Source organism: Pangasianodon hypophthalmus, chromosome 2 (genome assembly GCF_027358585.1).
Source record: "Pangasianodon hypophthalmus isolate fPanHyp1 chromosome 2, fPanHyp1.pri, whole genome shotgun sequence".
Lineage (NCBI taxonomy): Eukaryota > Metazoa > Chordata > Actinopteri > Siluriformes > Pangasiidae > Pangasianodon > Pangasianodon hypophthalmus.
In genome coordinates, this window is record NC_069711.1 from 5137963 (window position 1) to 5154408 (window position 16446).

Consider the following 16446-nt stretch of genomic DNA (forward strand, 5'->3'; position numbering starts at 1 on the left):
GCGAAGTAAAGCATTGAAGCTGATATCTGCTCTCTGTGTCATGACTGACTAATGTACAAGAAAATGTGAGTATCACCACAATATCAGAATTGAAAATGGATCACGCCTTAAATGATTAAAATAACAACTTTGTGCCATCATTGCTCATACTATGGTCTAATGTGCACCCAAAATACAAGAGTGCATCACACATCAATATAATGTAGTGCAGATGGTGACTTTATTTAGCACATTTTCTCAACCCCCCAAAATTAATTCCTGGCTATACTACTGATGAGCTGTCCTAGCAAATGAGAGCAATGAAACCTGAAGTCTGAAAAAATCCCCTCAAAAATAAAATCTTAAGACACAAATATGTTAGAAATGGCACTGGTGAATCTACTGTTTGTTCTACTGTTCTTCAGTTGAAGGCATGCAACATTTGCTAATGGAACAATTTTGAAAATTGTGCCTTGCACTTTTATCCATTTATGCACTTTTAGTAAGTAAGTAAGAAAGAAAGTAACCTTTATTTAACCAGGATAAAAACTCATTGAGATAAAATCTCTTTTACAAGAGTGACCTGGCCAAGAAAGACAGCGAAAGACACAATTAACACAACAACAATTAAGCAAACAAACAACAACAACAAAATAATAAATAAATAAAAAGACCAGATGGGAAGAATTAGTGTAAAAATAGAAATCAATCAAAATAAATAGAAAAATACATAGTAAAACAGTGTAGTATCGCAGAAGCAACTTCCTATATGGCTGTACTCAAAATTATTTACAAGTGCCATAAATTCGACCAGCGAAGGGAGCACAGTAAGCTTTAAGTGTTCCTGTAAGTTGTGCCATGTTGGAGAGGCATTAAATTTAAAACCTTTTTCCCCAGCTCAGTACTAACACGGGGAACAAGTTGAAAAATGTCCTCTGTGCAAAGATTGTAATGTCCGATTTTTACAGAAATGATGGATGACAAATAATTAGGTAACAAACCACACAGATTTATAAATAAAACAGTACCAGTGTGAGTACCGTCGTAAGTCCAGAGGTGGCAGTTCAGCCTTAACATAAAGAGAGCAGTGATGGGTTTTATAATCACAACCAGTAACAAAACATAAAGCACTGTGATAAAGGGTGTTTAATTTTCTCAAGTTTTGCACTGGGGCATGCATATATAATATAGCATCAATGTTGAAGATACCAAATACTTTCTGGCACTGATAGGAAAAGATGATTTATTTCTAAAATAAAAACCTAATTTTAATTTAAGTTTAAGAACAATATGATCAATATGTGGCTTGAATGTTGACTGGTTATCAAGGACAATTCCCAGGTTGTAAGCAGTTCAATTTTGGTGCCTTTAAAAGTTACTTTATCAATAAAGTTTGGTAACAGAACTTTTCGTAAAGAGCATTAGTTTGGTTTTATCTGCGTTTAAAACCAATTTAAGTTTTTGTAACCGTAACTGGACCAAGTCAAAAGCAGACTGTAAATACTGTAATGCCTGTGAGGCAGAAGATGCAGTACAATAAATAATTGGATCAGTTGCATAGAGATGATACTGAGCATTAGGAATATTGTCACAAATGTCATTTATATATAGTGAGAATAAAATTGAACCTATTCTCCCTTGAGGAACTCCCTTGATAACTGGTAACACAGATGACTTTAAACCCTCGATCTGTACACACTGGGTTCTGTCGGAAAGATAATTAGCAAACCAACCAACAGCTTGATTGGATAACCCAATACCACAATACTATTTTAAGAAGATGCTGTGGTCAACTGTGTCAAAAGCTTTAGAAAGATCAAGGAAAAGTGCTGAACAAGTCTTTTTACTGTCTATGGCTTCTATAATGTCACTGGTCACCTCAGTTGCAGCAGTAATAGTAAATGTTGTTTTCTGAAACCAGATGGAAAATCAGATAACATGCCGTTCCTTTCCAGAAATCGCTTCAGTTGTTCATTTATAAGCTTTTCTAAAATTTTGGATAAAGCACAAAGTCTTGATTATAGGCCTATAGTTATTCATAATAGAAGAATCCCCACCTTTAAAGAGTGGGAGCACATAGGCAGATTTCCAAATCGTGGGGCTACTATTATTACTGAGAGTAAGGTTAAAAAGATAAGCCACAGGTTCAGCAATAAATTCTGCTGCAAGTTTTAAATAGTAAGGCTTAAGGTTATCTGGGCCTGCAGACTTTTTTGGTCAAGTTGACTCAGAGCTGTCCTGACAACAGACACTGTAAATGGGACAAAATCAAATGAAGGAGTAGTAAAATCAGAAACCACATCTTCTACTGTTTCGAACGGGACTAGCAAATTTCCACAGACAGTAGACCGGGAGTCAAAGAGAGAACTAGCAGAAATAAAATGTTCATTTAAACTATCTAAAATAACAGACTTCTCTGTCAAAATATGATTTTCTTTAGTAATAAAATTCTGAATTTCTGTTCCATCAGATGATGATGACTTAATAACGTTCCAAAATTTTGCCGGATTATTTAAGTTTCTTGATATTTCCGAAAGAAAGAAATCTGCTTTAGCTTTTTTAATTTCAGACGTACAATGATTTCATAGCTTCCTAAAAAGAACCCAGTCGATCTCTGAGTTGGTCTTTCTGGCTTTTACCCAGGCTGCATTTCTTTCTTGCAGTAGTTTGGCCAACCCTGCAGTGTACCATGGGTTGTTTCGAGCCTTAACTCTGTATCTACGAATATCTGTATCTCTGTGGAAAAAATTCCAAGCTATTTCTATATCATCTATAACATTAATCCGATTCCAGTCAAACTGATGAAGATAATGATGGAAGGCTTGTTATACAAAGTGTTTTCTGTCTCGTTTTAAAAGAATTTGTGGTCGAAACTTAGGCCGTTTGGTATTCCTCACAACAGCAATGACATAGTGATCACTTACATCATTGGCAAATATTCCTACATGTGAGTATTTACGAGGAGGATTTGTCAAAATTAAATCGAGTAATGTTGACCTTTCATCGCATTTTGAATTTAAACGAGTAGGACTATCAATCAACTGAGTTAAATTACAAGAATCACATACAGATTTAAAAGAATAAGAGACAGTAGACAGCCAGTCCCAGTTAAGATCACCCACTAAAAGAATCTCCTTAAAATTCAGTCTTGATAATTGTTGAGTTAATGAAATTAAAGATTCAGAACTTGCTGAAGAGGGGGTGTAACAACCAATCACTGTCAAAATTGCTTCCTTTGAGATCTCAATATTCAAAGCTAAGAATTCAAACTGTTTACTGAATGATGATGTAGCTATCACTCTGGAATGAAATTTATTGCTTATATAAATTGCAATGCCACCATCCTTCTTAGGGTGGTCACATCTAAAGACAGTGTAGCCCTTAAGAGCAATATCCTTATCAGAAATAGATTTCTTTAACCAACTGACCTGAATAGCACAGTAGTAGTTGCTTTTGCAACTCGGAAACCACATATATGATGAGTAGAGAAAGCTAAAACCCAACCATCTATGTCACTGAAGACAGTGAGGCAGGCAGTAATAAGCTATTAAAGACCAATGCGTGTGCTCAACTAGATTAGTTTCCCCGGACGTACCCTCAGTATCCAAGAATAAGTACATAAAACCATAATGCCACTTCTTATTTTCTCTCTCAGAGAAACTCATGCCTGTTAATAAAAACAAGAAAAAAAAAAGCAGACGTGACATTTTCAAAAGTTCAAAACAGTTCTCTAAAGTCCAGTTGTATCAGTCTTGATGCGCTTCCAGATCAGATCACACTGACCAATCCCAACGAGATGATTCCTGAAGTCATGATGTAAACAGGAAGCCGGCTTGGTGTTCTGCTTCAGAGGAAGTATGCTGTGGATAAAAACATTGCGTTCAGAAATACACAATGCTGTTCACACTTGGCAATAGATTTCTAGAAGATGATGCCAGTATAAAGGAACAAGCACTTTCCTTCAACACAGAATAGCTGTATCCAAATGACGTGAACGCACCAGATAATCCCCCGTCTTATCGAACGGAGGATGCATCAGTACAGACACAATGCTCCTGCAGAATCAACCTCAAAAGCCCATCATAAGGACAACTGAGAGTCCCACACAAAGTCCACAGTTTAAGATAAACACAATCTGAGGATAGTAGTGATGGTAAAAAAAATAAATAAATAAAAGCATGACTACAGAGCAAAATAACGCTCATAAAAAAACTCACAAAAAGTTAAGAACGCTAAAAAATGTATACTGTATCCCCGTAATTGAATAAATATTAACAAAACTCAATTTAACACAGAAACAGAAACTTAATTAGACTAAGTTACACACAAACACTAACATGCTGCCATCTTGGATCATGTGGAGTTTTAGAATGCCATTATCCATAGGAAAATGAAACTGAAAGAGCCAAAAATTGATGTGCACACACATACTTGGGCATAGTTCATAGAGGTAAGTCAGTGGGTTAATTATTATAACCTTAAAACAGTACAGAGTTTTAAGTCTTAAAACACTACACTCGGCCAGTTGATTTCTTAAGCTTAAGCCTAGTTCATACTTCTGTGTTAATGTGTAATTTCTTATTTTCATCACGACAGAGGGGGGGAGGATCATGGGTAATATTGTTATCAGTGACTATATATACGGGTGGACATTGTAAGTGTTTTTTTTTTTTTTTTAAATAAGGTTGGAAAGTGAAGCCAAAATGTCTCTGAGGCCCTGTAGTGGCTGACTGCAGTACCATTTTTAACCCCATCCATTCCCATGTTAGTGAATGGAGATCTAGCCAAATATACATTTTAAGTTACAGCTCCACAATTTTTTTTTCAGGAATAGTGTTCCATCAAATCCAGTCAAAAGTGATTAAACCAAAAGCAATAGTCTCATATATACCTGCCTGCTATAGTATGTGCTACATTAAACCAATAAAATTGTGAAGAGAAATGACTTATTGTTTATTTTACCAAGATAATCTAAAACAGCCTGGACAGATTTCTTGGTGCCCCTAAAACAAGATTAGAAATCATTGCATTCTACTCATGTTTCGAACTAAGTGTTTAACCTTATTTAGTGTTACATGTGTCTCCAATCTTTTCAACAGCCATTCAGCCTATTTAAAGAGAGAAAACGTGCCACTGTGCAGGTTGGTATCATTGTGTGCACCACACTGAATATGGACCAGAGAAAGCAAAGGAGAGAGTTGTCTGAGGAGCTCAGAAAGAAAACTGTAGATAGCCATCTTAAAGGTAAATGCTATAAAACCATCTCAAAGCAGTTTGATGTTCCTGTGACTACAGTTGCAAATATTATTAAAAAGTATAAGGTCCATGGGATTGTAGCCAACCTCCCAGGACGTGGCCGCAAGAAGAAATGCAACCCCAGGTTGATCAGAAGGATTGTGCGGATCGTAGACAAAGAGCCAACGGAATCATCCAAAGCCATTCGAGCTGAACACAATGGGCTCCATGGAAGAAGACCCAGGAGAACACCATTATTGTAAGAAAAACAAAAAATCCAGACTGGAATTTGCAAAAATGCATGTTGACATGCCACAAAGTTTCTGGGAGAATGTCCTTTGGACCGATGAAACAAAACAAGTTTTTGACTTTTGGCAAGTCACACCAGCTGAATGTTCACAGACAGAAAAATGAAGCTTTCAAAGAAAAGAACACCATACCTACTGTGAAACATGGAGGGGGCTCAGTCATGTTTTGGGGTTGCTTTGCTGCGTCTAGCCCAGGGGGCCTTAAATCTGTGCAGGGCACAATGAAGGCTCAAGACTATCAAGGCATCCTGGAGAGAAACATACTGCCCAGTGTCAGAAAGCTCTCCCTCAGTCGCAGGTCATGGGTCCTCCAAAAGGACAATGACCTAAAACATACAGCTAAAAGCACTCAAGAATGGCTGGGAAAAAACATTGGACTATTCTTAAATGCCCCTCTATGAGCCCTGATCTTAAACCTATTGAGCATCTGTGGAAAGATCTGAAAAATGCAGTGTGCAGAAGGCACCCTTCAAAATCCCCCCCCAAAAAAGACTGCTTCAACTTCATGATGCCATTTTTAATTTCGTAATGAAACATTTATTTTTATTCTGATATAATCTGTCAGGCAATGCCAGTGGGGGTTCAGAGAAGATCAGTGGTAACTCAAACTTTAAGACCAAAGCAACAGCACACCAAATACAATCATTACATAGCCTTCATTTGTTTTGAATGGAATTGCATGGAAATTGAGTGCTGCTTGAGTACATGGCTGAGAAGATAATTTCTGAACTTCTCAGTGAGGCTGCCAACGGTTTGGCTTTCCTTTGCCTCAGCCTCAAAGACTGTCTTAAAAGCAGCCTGTCGCTGCAGAGGTCTTTCATAACTTCAATACAAACATCAGCCTAAGCAGTGGCAGCTGGTGGGGTTTTTAGATGAGGTGCTAAAATGAAATATCTATCAATATCCTGACAATGAATATTAGTTGAGTAATACATTATGTCACAAGGTCACTTTAATAGCATAATAATAATAGTCATGGGGCAAAGTATTATACTATCTTTCTCTCTCTCTCTCTCTCTCTCTCTCTCTCACACTCACACACACACACACACACACACACACACACACACACAGGGAGCTGCATTATTTATTTATATATATTTTTAGTGTTTAAATTCTGTAATGCTGTCCTGGCTTCATGTTGTTTTTTCTCCAAATACCAAACAAAATAAACAGAAAAAAGCTGAAAAAATTATGATAAAGTAAATAATCCACATTGTTCATGTTCGTTACAACCACAACTGAGTCTGTAACACGATTGGTGATGATAGTGACAGACACTTCATGCTACTCTGTGTATTTTTATTACAACTAATAATCTGATGTGGATGCCAAAAATGAAACCTTATATTGATTTTTTTTTTAATCTTTGAAAGATGGCAGGCTTAGCCCAGCTAGCACATTTATACCAGCTGCCCCTGGCCCTGAGCATTTCTAACAAATGTTTATAACAAATGCAGGTCACAATAGCATCAGCTATTACATCACGTGTATTGATTTGATAAGATAAAGAAAGTGTCACATTTCTGATTTTACTGATGTCTTCCAAGATGTTCCACCTGCCTGAAAGCTAGCATAACTTTGCTACACACTTCTCTAGTAGGTAGTCTTGTACTAGAAACTTACTGCCCGCGCTATGTATAATAAACAACAGCAAAAAAATTAGCCAATCATTGAATAGGTTCAGCCCCATTTGTGTTGACTGCCACATTACAACAGAATGAAACAAATGTGCCATTATGAGATATATGTGTCAATATGAGATAAAGGATGCTCTGTTGGATGAAGGCAAGCAGGCAGAGGCAGTGTGAAGCAGTGGGCAATGTTCTGCTGGGAAACTGTGGGTCCTGGCATATCACGTACCTAAACATTGTTGCAAGTACTCCCCTTCAAGGCAACGTTATTCCCTAATGGCAGTGGCGTCTTCCAGATAACGCACCCTGTCACACTGCAAAAACTGTTCAGGAATGGTTTGAGGAACATGACAAAGAGTTGAAGGTGTTGACCTGGCCTCCAAATTCCTCAGATCTCAAGCCAATCAAGCATCTGTGGGGTGTGCTGGACAAACAAGTAGGATCCAATGGAGGCCTCACCTCACAACTTACTGGACTTAAAGGATCTGCTGCTAACGTCTTGGTGCCAGATAACACAGCACACCTTCAGAGGTCGTGTGGAGTCCATGCCTCAACGGGTCAGAGCTGTTCTGGCAGCAGAAGGGGGACCTACACAATATTAGGCAGGTGGTTTTAATGTTATGGCTGATCAGTGTATGTATACATACACACTCACTGTCCACTTTTTTTGGAACACCTGCTCATTTATGCAGTTATCCAATCAACCAATAATGTGGCAGCATCACAATGCATAAAATCAGCAGTTACAAGTCAAGCAATGATAAAGAGAGCTATGATGAGAGATACAATGTTCACATTCAAACATTAGAATGAAGAAATGGTTGTTGATGCCAGATGGGCTGGTTTGAGTATTTCAGAAACTGTTTATCTCCTGAAAATTTCACACACAACAGTCTATAGAGTTTTCACAGAATGGTGCGAAAAACAAAAAACATTCTGTATACTGAGGGTCTTAAGTTTTAAACACCTTGCTGATGAGAGAGATCAGAGGACAATGACCAGACTGGCCTGAGCTGACAGGAAGACTATAGTAACTCAAATAAGCACTTTTTACAATCATGGTGAGCAGAAAACCATCTCCATATGCACATCAAACATTGAGGTGGATGGGCTACAACCGCAAAAGACCACATCAGGTTCCACTCCTGACAGCCAAGAACAAAAATCTGAGGCTATCATGAGCACAGACTCACCAAAACTGGACAGTTTTGATTCTGTGTAAGCAGCATGATTGAGGTATTAGAGCTGGTGTATTGTACATATTTGGCAGAGTCAGCAATGTTTCTGTCCAGCACTCACTGGCTATCTATGTCATAACTTACCGGGAAGCCGAAATGCTCCAATTGTACACCAACCCTTAAATATTTTGGGGGAACTTCTAGTTCCTGCTGAACATAGAAGGTAGTACACTAGTTATTTATTTACCCTTGGACCAAAATCATACTTTTTAAAATCACTATCTCCTAGCACAATGCACCACGATACACATTCTGTATGGCATCCTGTAGGGGACATGAGCAAACGCTTTCACACAATATTGTTATCATTTATAAAAGTTTGGTCTGTTGAGTATCTGGGTCACATGAATTGGTTTAAGCTATCTGAGATCATTTAGTCAGCCTGACTAGAAACCATCCTGGCCACCCAAGCAGCAGAAGATGCTGAGCTTGTGGTAAGTAATTATACAATCAGATTTATTTTCTGTAAAACAATACTATATACTTACATCAATTATGAACATTGTCTGTACATGCTGATGAAGAGAAGTAGTTCACACGTTGTTCCTAATGTTATTTAGCAAATTTGAAGTGTACGTATTTTGAAGATACATTATCTTAGTATGCATTTAAGGGGATACATACACTTCAAAATTTGTTAAATAACAATGAACAACAATTGAACTACTTCTCTTACCAATGTTCATCACTGATAGTATGAATTTTATATTATTGTTTTAACTGAAAATGAATAGGATGAATGTATAATTAGTTACCACAGTAAGTGGTAAAGAAGTAACATGAAGTGATTTTTTATTTTTAATTTTCCAATTCTGCCTGTTTAAGGGTTAAGAGAAAGTTACTTTTTCAGAGCTGGGAGTGTGGGCTTGATTAAAGTTAAATGTTTATTACACCTCATAATATAAGCACTATTTCATGATGAATAGCCTACTTTATTATGCTGTGGTGAATGTATTGTTGGATATACTGATGGAATGGAGAGCCTCCTATCCAGTGAAATTAAAGAATATTTCGTGTCGTTACTGCCCTAATAAATAATGCACTAAACAAGTCACTGCACAATCACAATTACCTGATTCCTGATACCTGAAAAATTTTAAACCAAAGCCACTATTGTACGTAGCTGCTGGTCAGGTAAAAACATCAATGGACATACATCATTGGAAATTCTCCATATGCACCACCTGTTTCTGAATCAACATACACACAAATACAATGCAAAAGAAATTTGCACACAAACTATAGTCAGCACGTTTAAACAACTATGGAGCATAATACTGTCGCATTTTGCTGTGTCAGGATAAAAATCCTCTTATCCTTACTCAGAATTGGCACCAGTAGGCTACCATGAGCTTGTGAAGGACAGGACTGAAACGGGGCAATGTCAGCTGTGTTTAAGGAGTGCACTAACAAATTAGGCAAAATGACTAATCAGGTTTCTAACAGGTGACAACAGTTTTACAATACGCGACTACCCTTACTTGAGTGCCAATTTAGGCATTTGCCAAGTTCCCAAAATGAAAATGCTGCCCTGTTTCTTATACTTGTGGGATGTACCTACCCTGTTTTGCCCTTATACTTTAGTATGACATTCAGATATCCAGAGATAAATACTCTTGGGATTAATATAAACACTGCAATCACATAAATCACCATATAAAGACTAAACATGCTTACCAAATGAGCATGTTAACATATGTCTAACAAAGTCCTGAGCTAGAACAGAGCCAAATATGGCAGGCATGAATTGATTCAAAACAAAAGAAACCTATGACTATACATTCCATTGTTGATTTAGAACGTCAAAACCTTCACTGCAGTCAATACAATAGATAAATGATTTTACAAGGCTTTGTGGGCCTTAACCTAATGTCAAACTGATTAGGAAACTATGATTCAATTATCTCTACAATAAGATCTTATTTCTGTCTTTAGGAAATCTAAATACACTCAGCGTCCACTTTATTCAGAGCACCTGTACACCTCAATATTCATGCAGTGATCTAACCAGCCAATCATGTACAATTATTCTGTGTAAACTCTAGAGACTGTTGTGTGTCAAATTTCCAGGAGATCAGAAGTTTCTGAAATCAGCCCATCTGGCACCAACAAGGATGCCACGATCAAAGTCACGGAGATCGCACATTTTCTTCATTCTGATGTTTGACGTGAACATTAACTGAAGTTCTTGACCTGTATCTGCATGACGTTTTGCACTGCGCTGCTGGCACATGATTGGTTGATTGGATAACTGCATGAATGTGCAGATGTACAGGTGTTCCTAATAAAGTGGACAGTGAGTGTATAACGTTTCATAATTAAGTAAGGGCTTAGACTGTAATGGTTTAGGATTGGGATAAAACTAAAACTAAATTTCCTGAAAGCCACAGGGTAATGTCAAAATGGTACAATAGAGTGGATGAGTGATACTGGCAGCAAACAAAAACAGAACCTCCCGTAAAAACCTGTTATTAGTGAACCAACTGCACACATTCAGCATGTCTTTCTCAAAGACCATCACTCATTCTCTTATTCAAGCACATCACACGATAGGATTGGGGTGTTTCCACAGAGCCCAGAGCTACAACAGAGCCAAACACAGCAGCCACCTTAGTATTGTCCAGCTAAAACCAGTCAAGAGAGGCAAAATGGGCTGCTGAATGACAGCAGTGATGACATTTGTAGGATTGCCTGCAGAACTGTACTTACTTGATTCTATAGCCAAAACCACATACAATAACTGCCATGACTGAAGTGGGGAAAAAAGTAAATGGAAAAATGACAAAAAATGGCAGGTAAATTGCCCTGTGATTAGCAGTCAGTAAGTGTCTTAATTGAAAGTGCAATTGAAGCTGATATTAAATGAGTGGGCAGTTACATGAAAACATCATTAATATAAACAATTAAAAAATCTTATGTAATTGTGAAGAATCAAGTATTTCCTAACATGAACATTCATAATACATCAATATGTACATATATTTATAGCACAAACATCATTATATCTACTACATGAGACTTAAAGGAGAAGAAAAAAGCCACTGATGTCTGCATCACTGCCCCTGGCTGTCTCATGCAGAGTGCTAGCATTGTTTAGATGTCAAGCTTGGAGTGATTCAGCGTTTCCAAGGTGACTAAGTTCTAGCTGACAAGGCGAGGGCTAAGAGAGAGAATGAGCAGGCAAAGGCTGAAGGACACACAGCATTTTTATGTCTGCCCTGCTGATTGTACATAGAACTGTGGAGATGTAGCACCAGAATTTGACATGTGATTAGCAGATAGTATTCAATGTACATTTAAAGAGAGTTACATGATGTAAATGAATGGTCCTAGAGTGAAAAAGAGGTGGTGCTATATTTAGAAGCAGAAAACTAGCCCAAGCACATACACAAAGCAGAGAATGTGTCAGTAAAGATCACTGTGCTATACAGACCAAAAATGGGAGACTTTATTATTTTTGGCAAAACAATCCTACATCTGACAATCCTAACACTTTTAGTGCTTCTGTAAAACCACAAGTTAGCACAAGGTGTTTGTCTCTGTATGAGCAATACTTATAAATATGTTCGCGTTTCAGTCTCAGGCATTTATATTTGAGGTCACAATAACTCTTACCTGTCCTCATCTGTGCCTGCAGATGTGGCTAAAGCACCGGCATCTCCACTGGCACTGCCCTCTTGTCCAATACTGGCACTTGCTTCAGAGCCACACTGTCCAGCAAGCCCCAACACACCGCCTGTTGCTAGCCGAGGCAGAGAAAGTAGGGACTGGTGTTGGAAAAGTAGACGCCCAGCATCTTCGAGCTGGGAGGCAGTCAGACGAGTTACACCACTGTAAGGGCCTCTTGCTATGGGAAGCTGGGAGGACTGGCTTCCCTGGTGATTCAAGGTCAGATCTAGCCCACCAGAGTGACCACCAACAGGACCTCCATGCGGGAGGGAAGGAGGAATGCCTGGTTGAATACTGCTCTGAAGAGAAGACGAAGGTATACTAGATGCAGTCTTGCCTGTAGTCGAGGATGTTGGTTGGGGTGGCTGATTAGCAGTGGCCTGCTGTTGCTGCTCTGGAGGCATTTGTGTTTGATGTTGCTGGACCTGATTTATTGTGCTTCCTTGGGCCAACACCATTTGTGGAACTGGAACTTGGGGCCTTGGAGATACAGACGGTGGGACAGCCATTGTGGGAGTCCCAACTGGAAGGCTAGGTCCTGGGGTAGCCCTAGGTGTTATACTGCTCTGAACTGGCAGCATCTGATGAGACTGAGCTGGGGCTTGGATGCCCTGTGAAATCTGGGCATAATCTACTGACTGCAAACCCTGGTTCATGAGCATAGAGGGCTGTTGATTTACAGGGTAGCCACTCTTCAAATGGCCTGTGTGGCCCTCTACGATGTAGGAGATCTGCTGTTGGGCCCTGGGAGGGGGAGGCTGACCCTCAGTTCCTAATAGACTTGGGACTGAAACAACCTGTGGGTTGTTAGGGGAGGCTACAGGTGGTGAAGCAAGAGTGTGCATTCCAGTATCTTGCGAATGTGTATGAAGTTGGGGGGTTGTTTGAGGAAGACTTGGGTGAACAGGGACAGCAGGCTGTACAAATGTCTGCTGGGTAGGCTGTATTCCTTGATCTCCTGCACCACTCATTGTGCTACTAGATGAACCTCCACTTGTGCTTTCACTCTCAGAATGGATTAAGCTCTCCACAGCTCGATAGGTAGGTGCTGCATCTGCAAATGGAGTTGCAGCAGGAGCTTCTTTCTCATAATACTCTGTGCACATCCACCGTCCCTTTCGGAAGGGCTCTGAGCTGGAGTCCAGCTTCACCACCCTGAAACGGGACGCAATTGCTGTGGAAGCCTGATTTTGAGTGGTGCTGGAGGCTGGAGGAGGCTGCACAGCTGTTGCTGTAATTCCTGTTGTACTGTTTCCTGCAGGCACTGTTGCACCAAGGAGGCCTCCTCCAATAGCATTTGACCCAATCCCACCCCCTGGCATCCCAGCTCCACTGGCACCACATGTAGAGCCTGATGCTGACAATATGGTCTGGTTTGCTCTTCCAGTGGCACTAACATCAACAGCAGCAGCTTGGACTGAAGCAGATCTTTGGGTTCTATTCTGGACAGTAGCAACAGATTGCACAGTGGTGCCTGCAGATGGAGCACTGCTGTTTAGTAATGCAGAGCACACAGGTACCCCTTGAAATGGTTGTTGTGGTGAAGCCACTGAGGTCACCCCCTGGTCCTTGTAGTGTCCAGGAGGATGATGGCTATGGTGATGAACATTCCCATTCACCATATATCCTGGCTGAACAGAGTGCAGGTGAGGATTCACTGTTTCATTGGGTGATATAACTCCAGGAGTCTCTCCTCCATGTAGACTATTTAGTGTTTCTTCTGAAGAACTTCTCTCAGGAATCCCTGTGTCAGTGGCCCGTGACACAGACACATCAAGAATGTCAGAAGAGGATAGATCCTCAGTATGTGATTCATCCATATCATCATAGCTCTCTGTATCATCTGCTATACTGTTGTTAGTGCTAGCATTAACCTGTGCCGGTAAAACACTTGTAATCTGGAAGCCACTCTTCTTTTTTACTTGGGCCCCAGCACTTTGGTGAGACTGCGTGTGTACATTCAGGCTGGTGGAAGGATGATGAGGGCTTGGTGAGGATGATCCAGCGGGGGGTGTATGGTGGATTAATAGTGATGATTGGTGGTCATCAGTCGGGATGGCATTACAGTTCATGCTGACTGCGTTCAACGAGGCAGACGTACCACCACTTCCCGTGTTACTGCCCCTACGACTGGTAAAAACAGATGCGTGCGCCATCTTCTTGGCCCCGGGAGAATCCCCAGATGATTCAGCGTGATGCATTTCATAAAACTGTGTCTTCACTAGGTAGAGAGAGGCAAATGTAACTGTGCTTTAGTAAAAAGTGTCGGCTAGCGCACGAGCTCCGGTTTAAGGACTGACGTAGTTAGCAGAACGCTATCTAACAAACAGTACAGCCCGTTTTAGTAATCACAGGTCAAAATAAAATTTGCCAGCTAGTGTGATGACAATGATCAGCTACAATGAAATCGAACTGATTTTGTGTGCAAAGCTTAACAAAAATACTCTAATGCTAACTAGGCAGGTAGGTGCCTACAAGCTAGCTACAATGCTAAAATACTTTCCCAGGTCAGCGATTGCTAGGTTGCCTGCGAACTGACATGTCTGAAATACATGCAGAAGTGCATGTGCGTGTTAAGCACGATTCAACGCATACGTTACCAAAACACATATTTCTATGTTCCAAATTCAGGTCTGATACTGACATTATCATACGACGATAGCAGTTGGCTAGATAATATCATACAAACTACTGTCATACGACATCACCTCCATCATACTGGGACAAACGTTGACAAACGGGAGCGCTTATTAGTCTGCTTGATTGTCTAATAAAGAAAACGCAACTAGAGCATCTTCTACAACAAAATCCTTGTTCTGGTTTTAGTCCTCTTCGATTGTCAATTTGGTAAATCCATTTCGCAACAGTTTCAACTGAAGGTTTGCTGTATCATCCTCTTTCCTATGATCTTCTGCCACCCATTAGCATAGTTGAACGCAGTTAGCTAGCATGCTAACAGACAAGCTAACAATTCCTCCTTTGACGACAGAAGTGGGAGGAGACCGCGCACCAGGCACAGTGGACAAGGATTCACTGCTTAGCTGGTTATGTAGTGAGCTGAAGGTTATTAATGATGACAAAATGAAAATATCACAAATATAAGGCCAATTTAAAAACTGTGGCTTGTGACACATTTTACTTTTTGCGCTATGTTTTTTTCTTTTGGTTTCTCTTTAATTTGCGCTTCAGTTACGTCTCTACGCAGCAATAAGTAGTGTCGCGTTCAAATTACGTCATCAGTCTGAGACTATTGTATAGCGGTAGTGTTTTCTGTTTGTTTGTTTGTTGTATATTTTATTTCAGCCTTTAATATTAACGGCATATGTTTTCACGTTAAAACTGTATCAATGACATGGTCTGTATCAGTGAGCTGTATGGATCAGCTGATCCAGTACTGACGTAGACACGAGCTGTGATTTGATTGGTCAACTGCAGCTCCCATACATTAATTTTTGTATTATTATTAAACAAGAACATAATAGGCTTTATAATTACATTTTTTTTCTTATGACCACAAGACAATTTAGCAGCAACAAAATTATGTGTTATGGAAAATAATAATACTAGTAACAAAATAAACACAATAAATCAGCAAATAGTTATTTAGAGAAGAAACACCTAAATAGATAAATAACATCCAGCCATCGGTGCATCCAATCTCCATACCGCTTATCCTACACATGGTCACGGAGGAGCCTGGAGCCTATCCCATGGAACTTGGGGCACAAGACGGGGGACACCCTGGATGGGGTGCCAACTCATCACAGGATAAATAAAATAAAATGTTTTTAAAAAAAACAGGGGATCAGTTTTGAAGATACACTTTCAATAATGTATGGTAGTTGTGGTTATCCAATCTGTATCTGACCGATTTGCGCACACATTTTTTTTTTTTATGCTTTACAGCCTTACCCGATCTGTACCTTGCATATGTGTCATGACATTACAGCACATTTTGTGACATGTTGAGTTATCTCACACCGTATGTAAAAGTATATTAACTCTGTTAGGAACAGCATCAATTACCACAGCAAATGCTCTTTAAGTAAGTGGAATATATTATTGGTGTGCACGCCACTGTTGCGCATACACAAAGTTTTTCTATGCTTTACTCTGCCCCATGTGTACCATGCATGTGTGTTATTTCACAATATTACAGAAAATTTTGTGCACCAAACTAGGGGTGTAAATTGGATCAATGCATTGATTTCAAAGGCAATGATTGAAATGTATCGTCAACAATCATAAATTGATTATTATCGATTCTAATTTACTATAAGTTAATAAGTTATATTAAGTCTAAGTAACTATAAGTTACTATTATAATTGATTATGGGGCCATGATTGCTACATTCCCAGTTGTAGCCCTTTTAATGAGGAGTT

The 16446-nt window shown here is 39.5% G+C and overlaps 1 protein-coding gene across 7 annotated transcripts in view; it reads right to left on the minus strand.

The window, feature by feature from the left end:
* Positions 1 to 15304, minus strand: part of LOC113530384 (TSC22 domain family protein 1-like) — an 88594-nt gene extending 73290 nt beyond the window's left edge. For 5 of the 7 annotated variants that reach the window (XR_003403148.3, XR_003403147.3, XR_003403149.3 and 2 more), the window contains exon 1: positions 12010 to 15304. Coding sequence is in view for 2 of the 7 variants with exons in the window: in XM_026920312.3 (XP_026776113.1) it covers positions 3710 to 3839; positions 12010 to 14264 (2385 nt within the window). In the remaining 5 variants the exon portion in view is untranslated. Of the gene's footprint in view, positions 1 to 490; positions 3840 to 12009 lie in introns of those variants that run through there. The other 2 variants (XM_026920312.3, XM_026920302.3) reach the window with 2 other exon arrangements.
* Positions 15305 to 16446: the final 1142 nt, after the last annotated feature.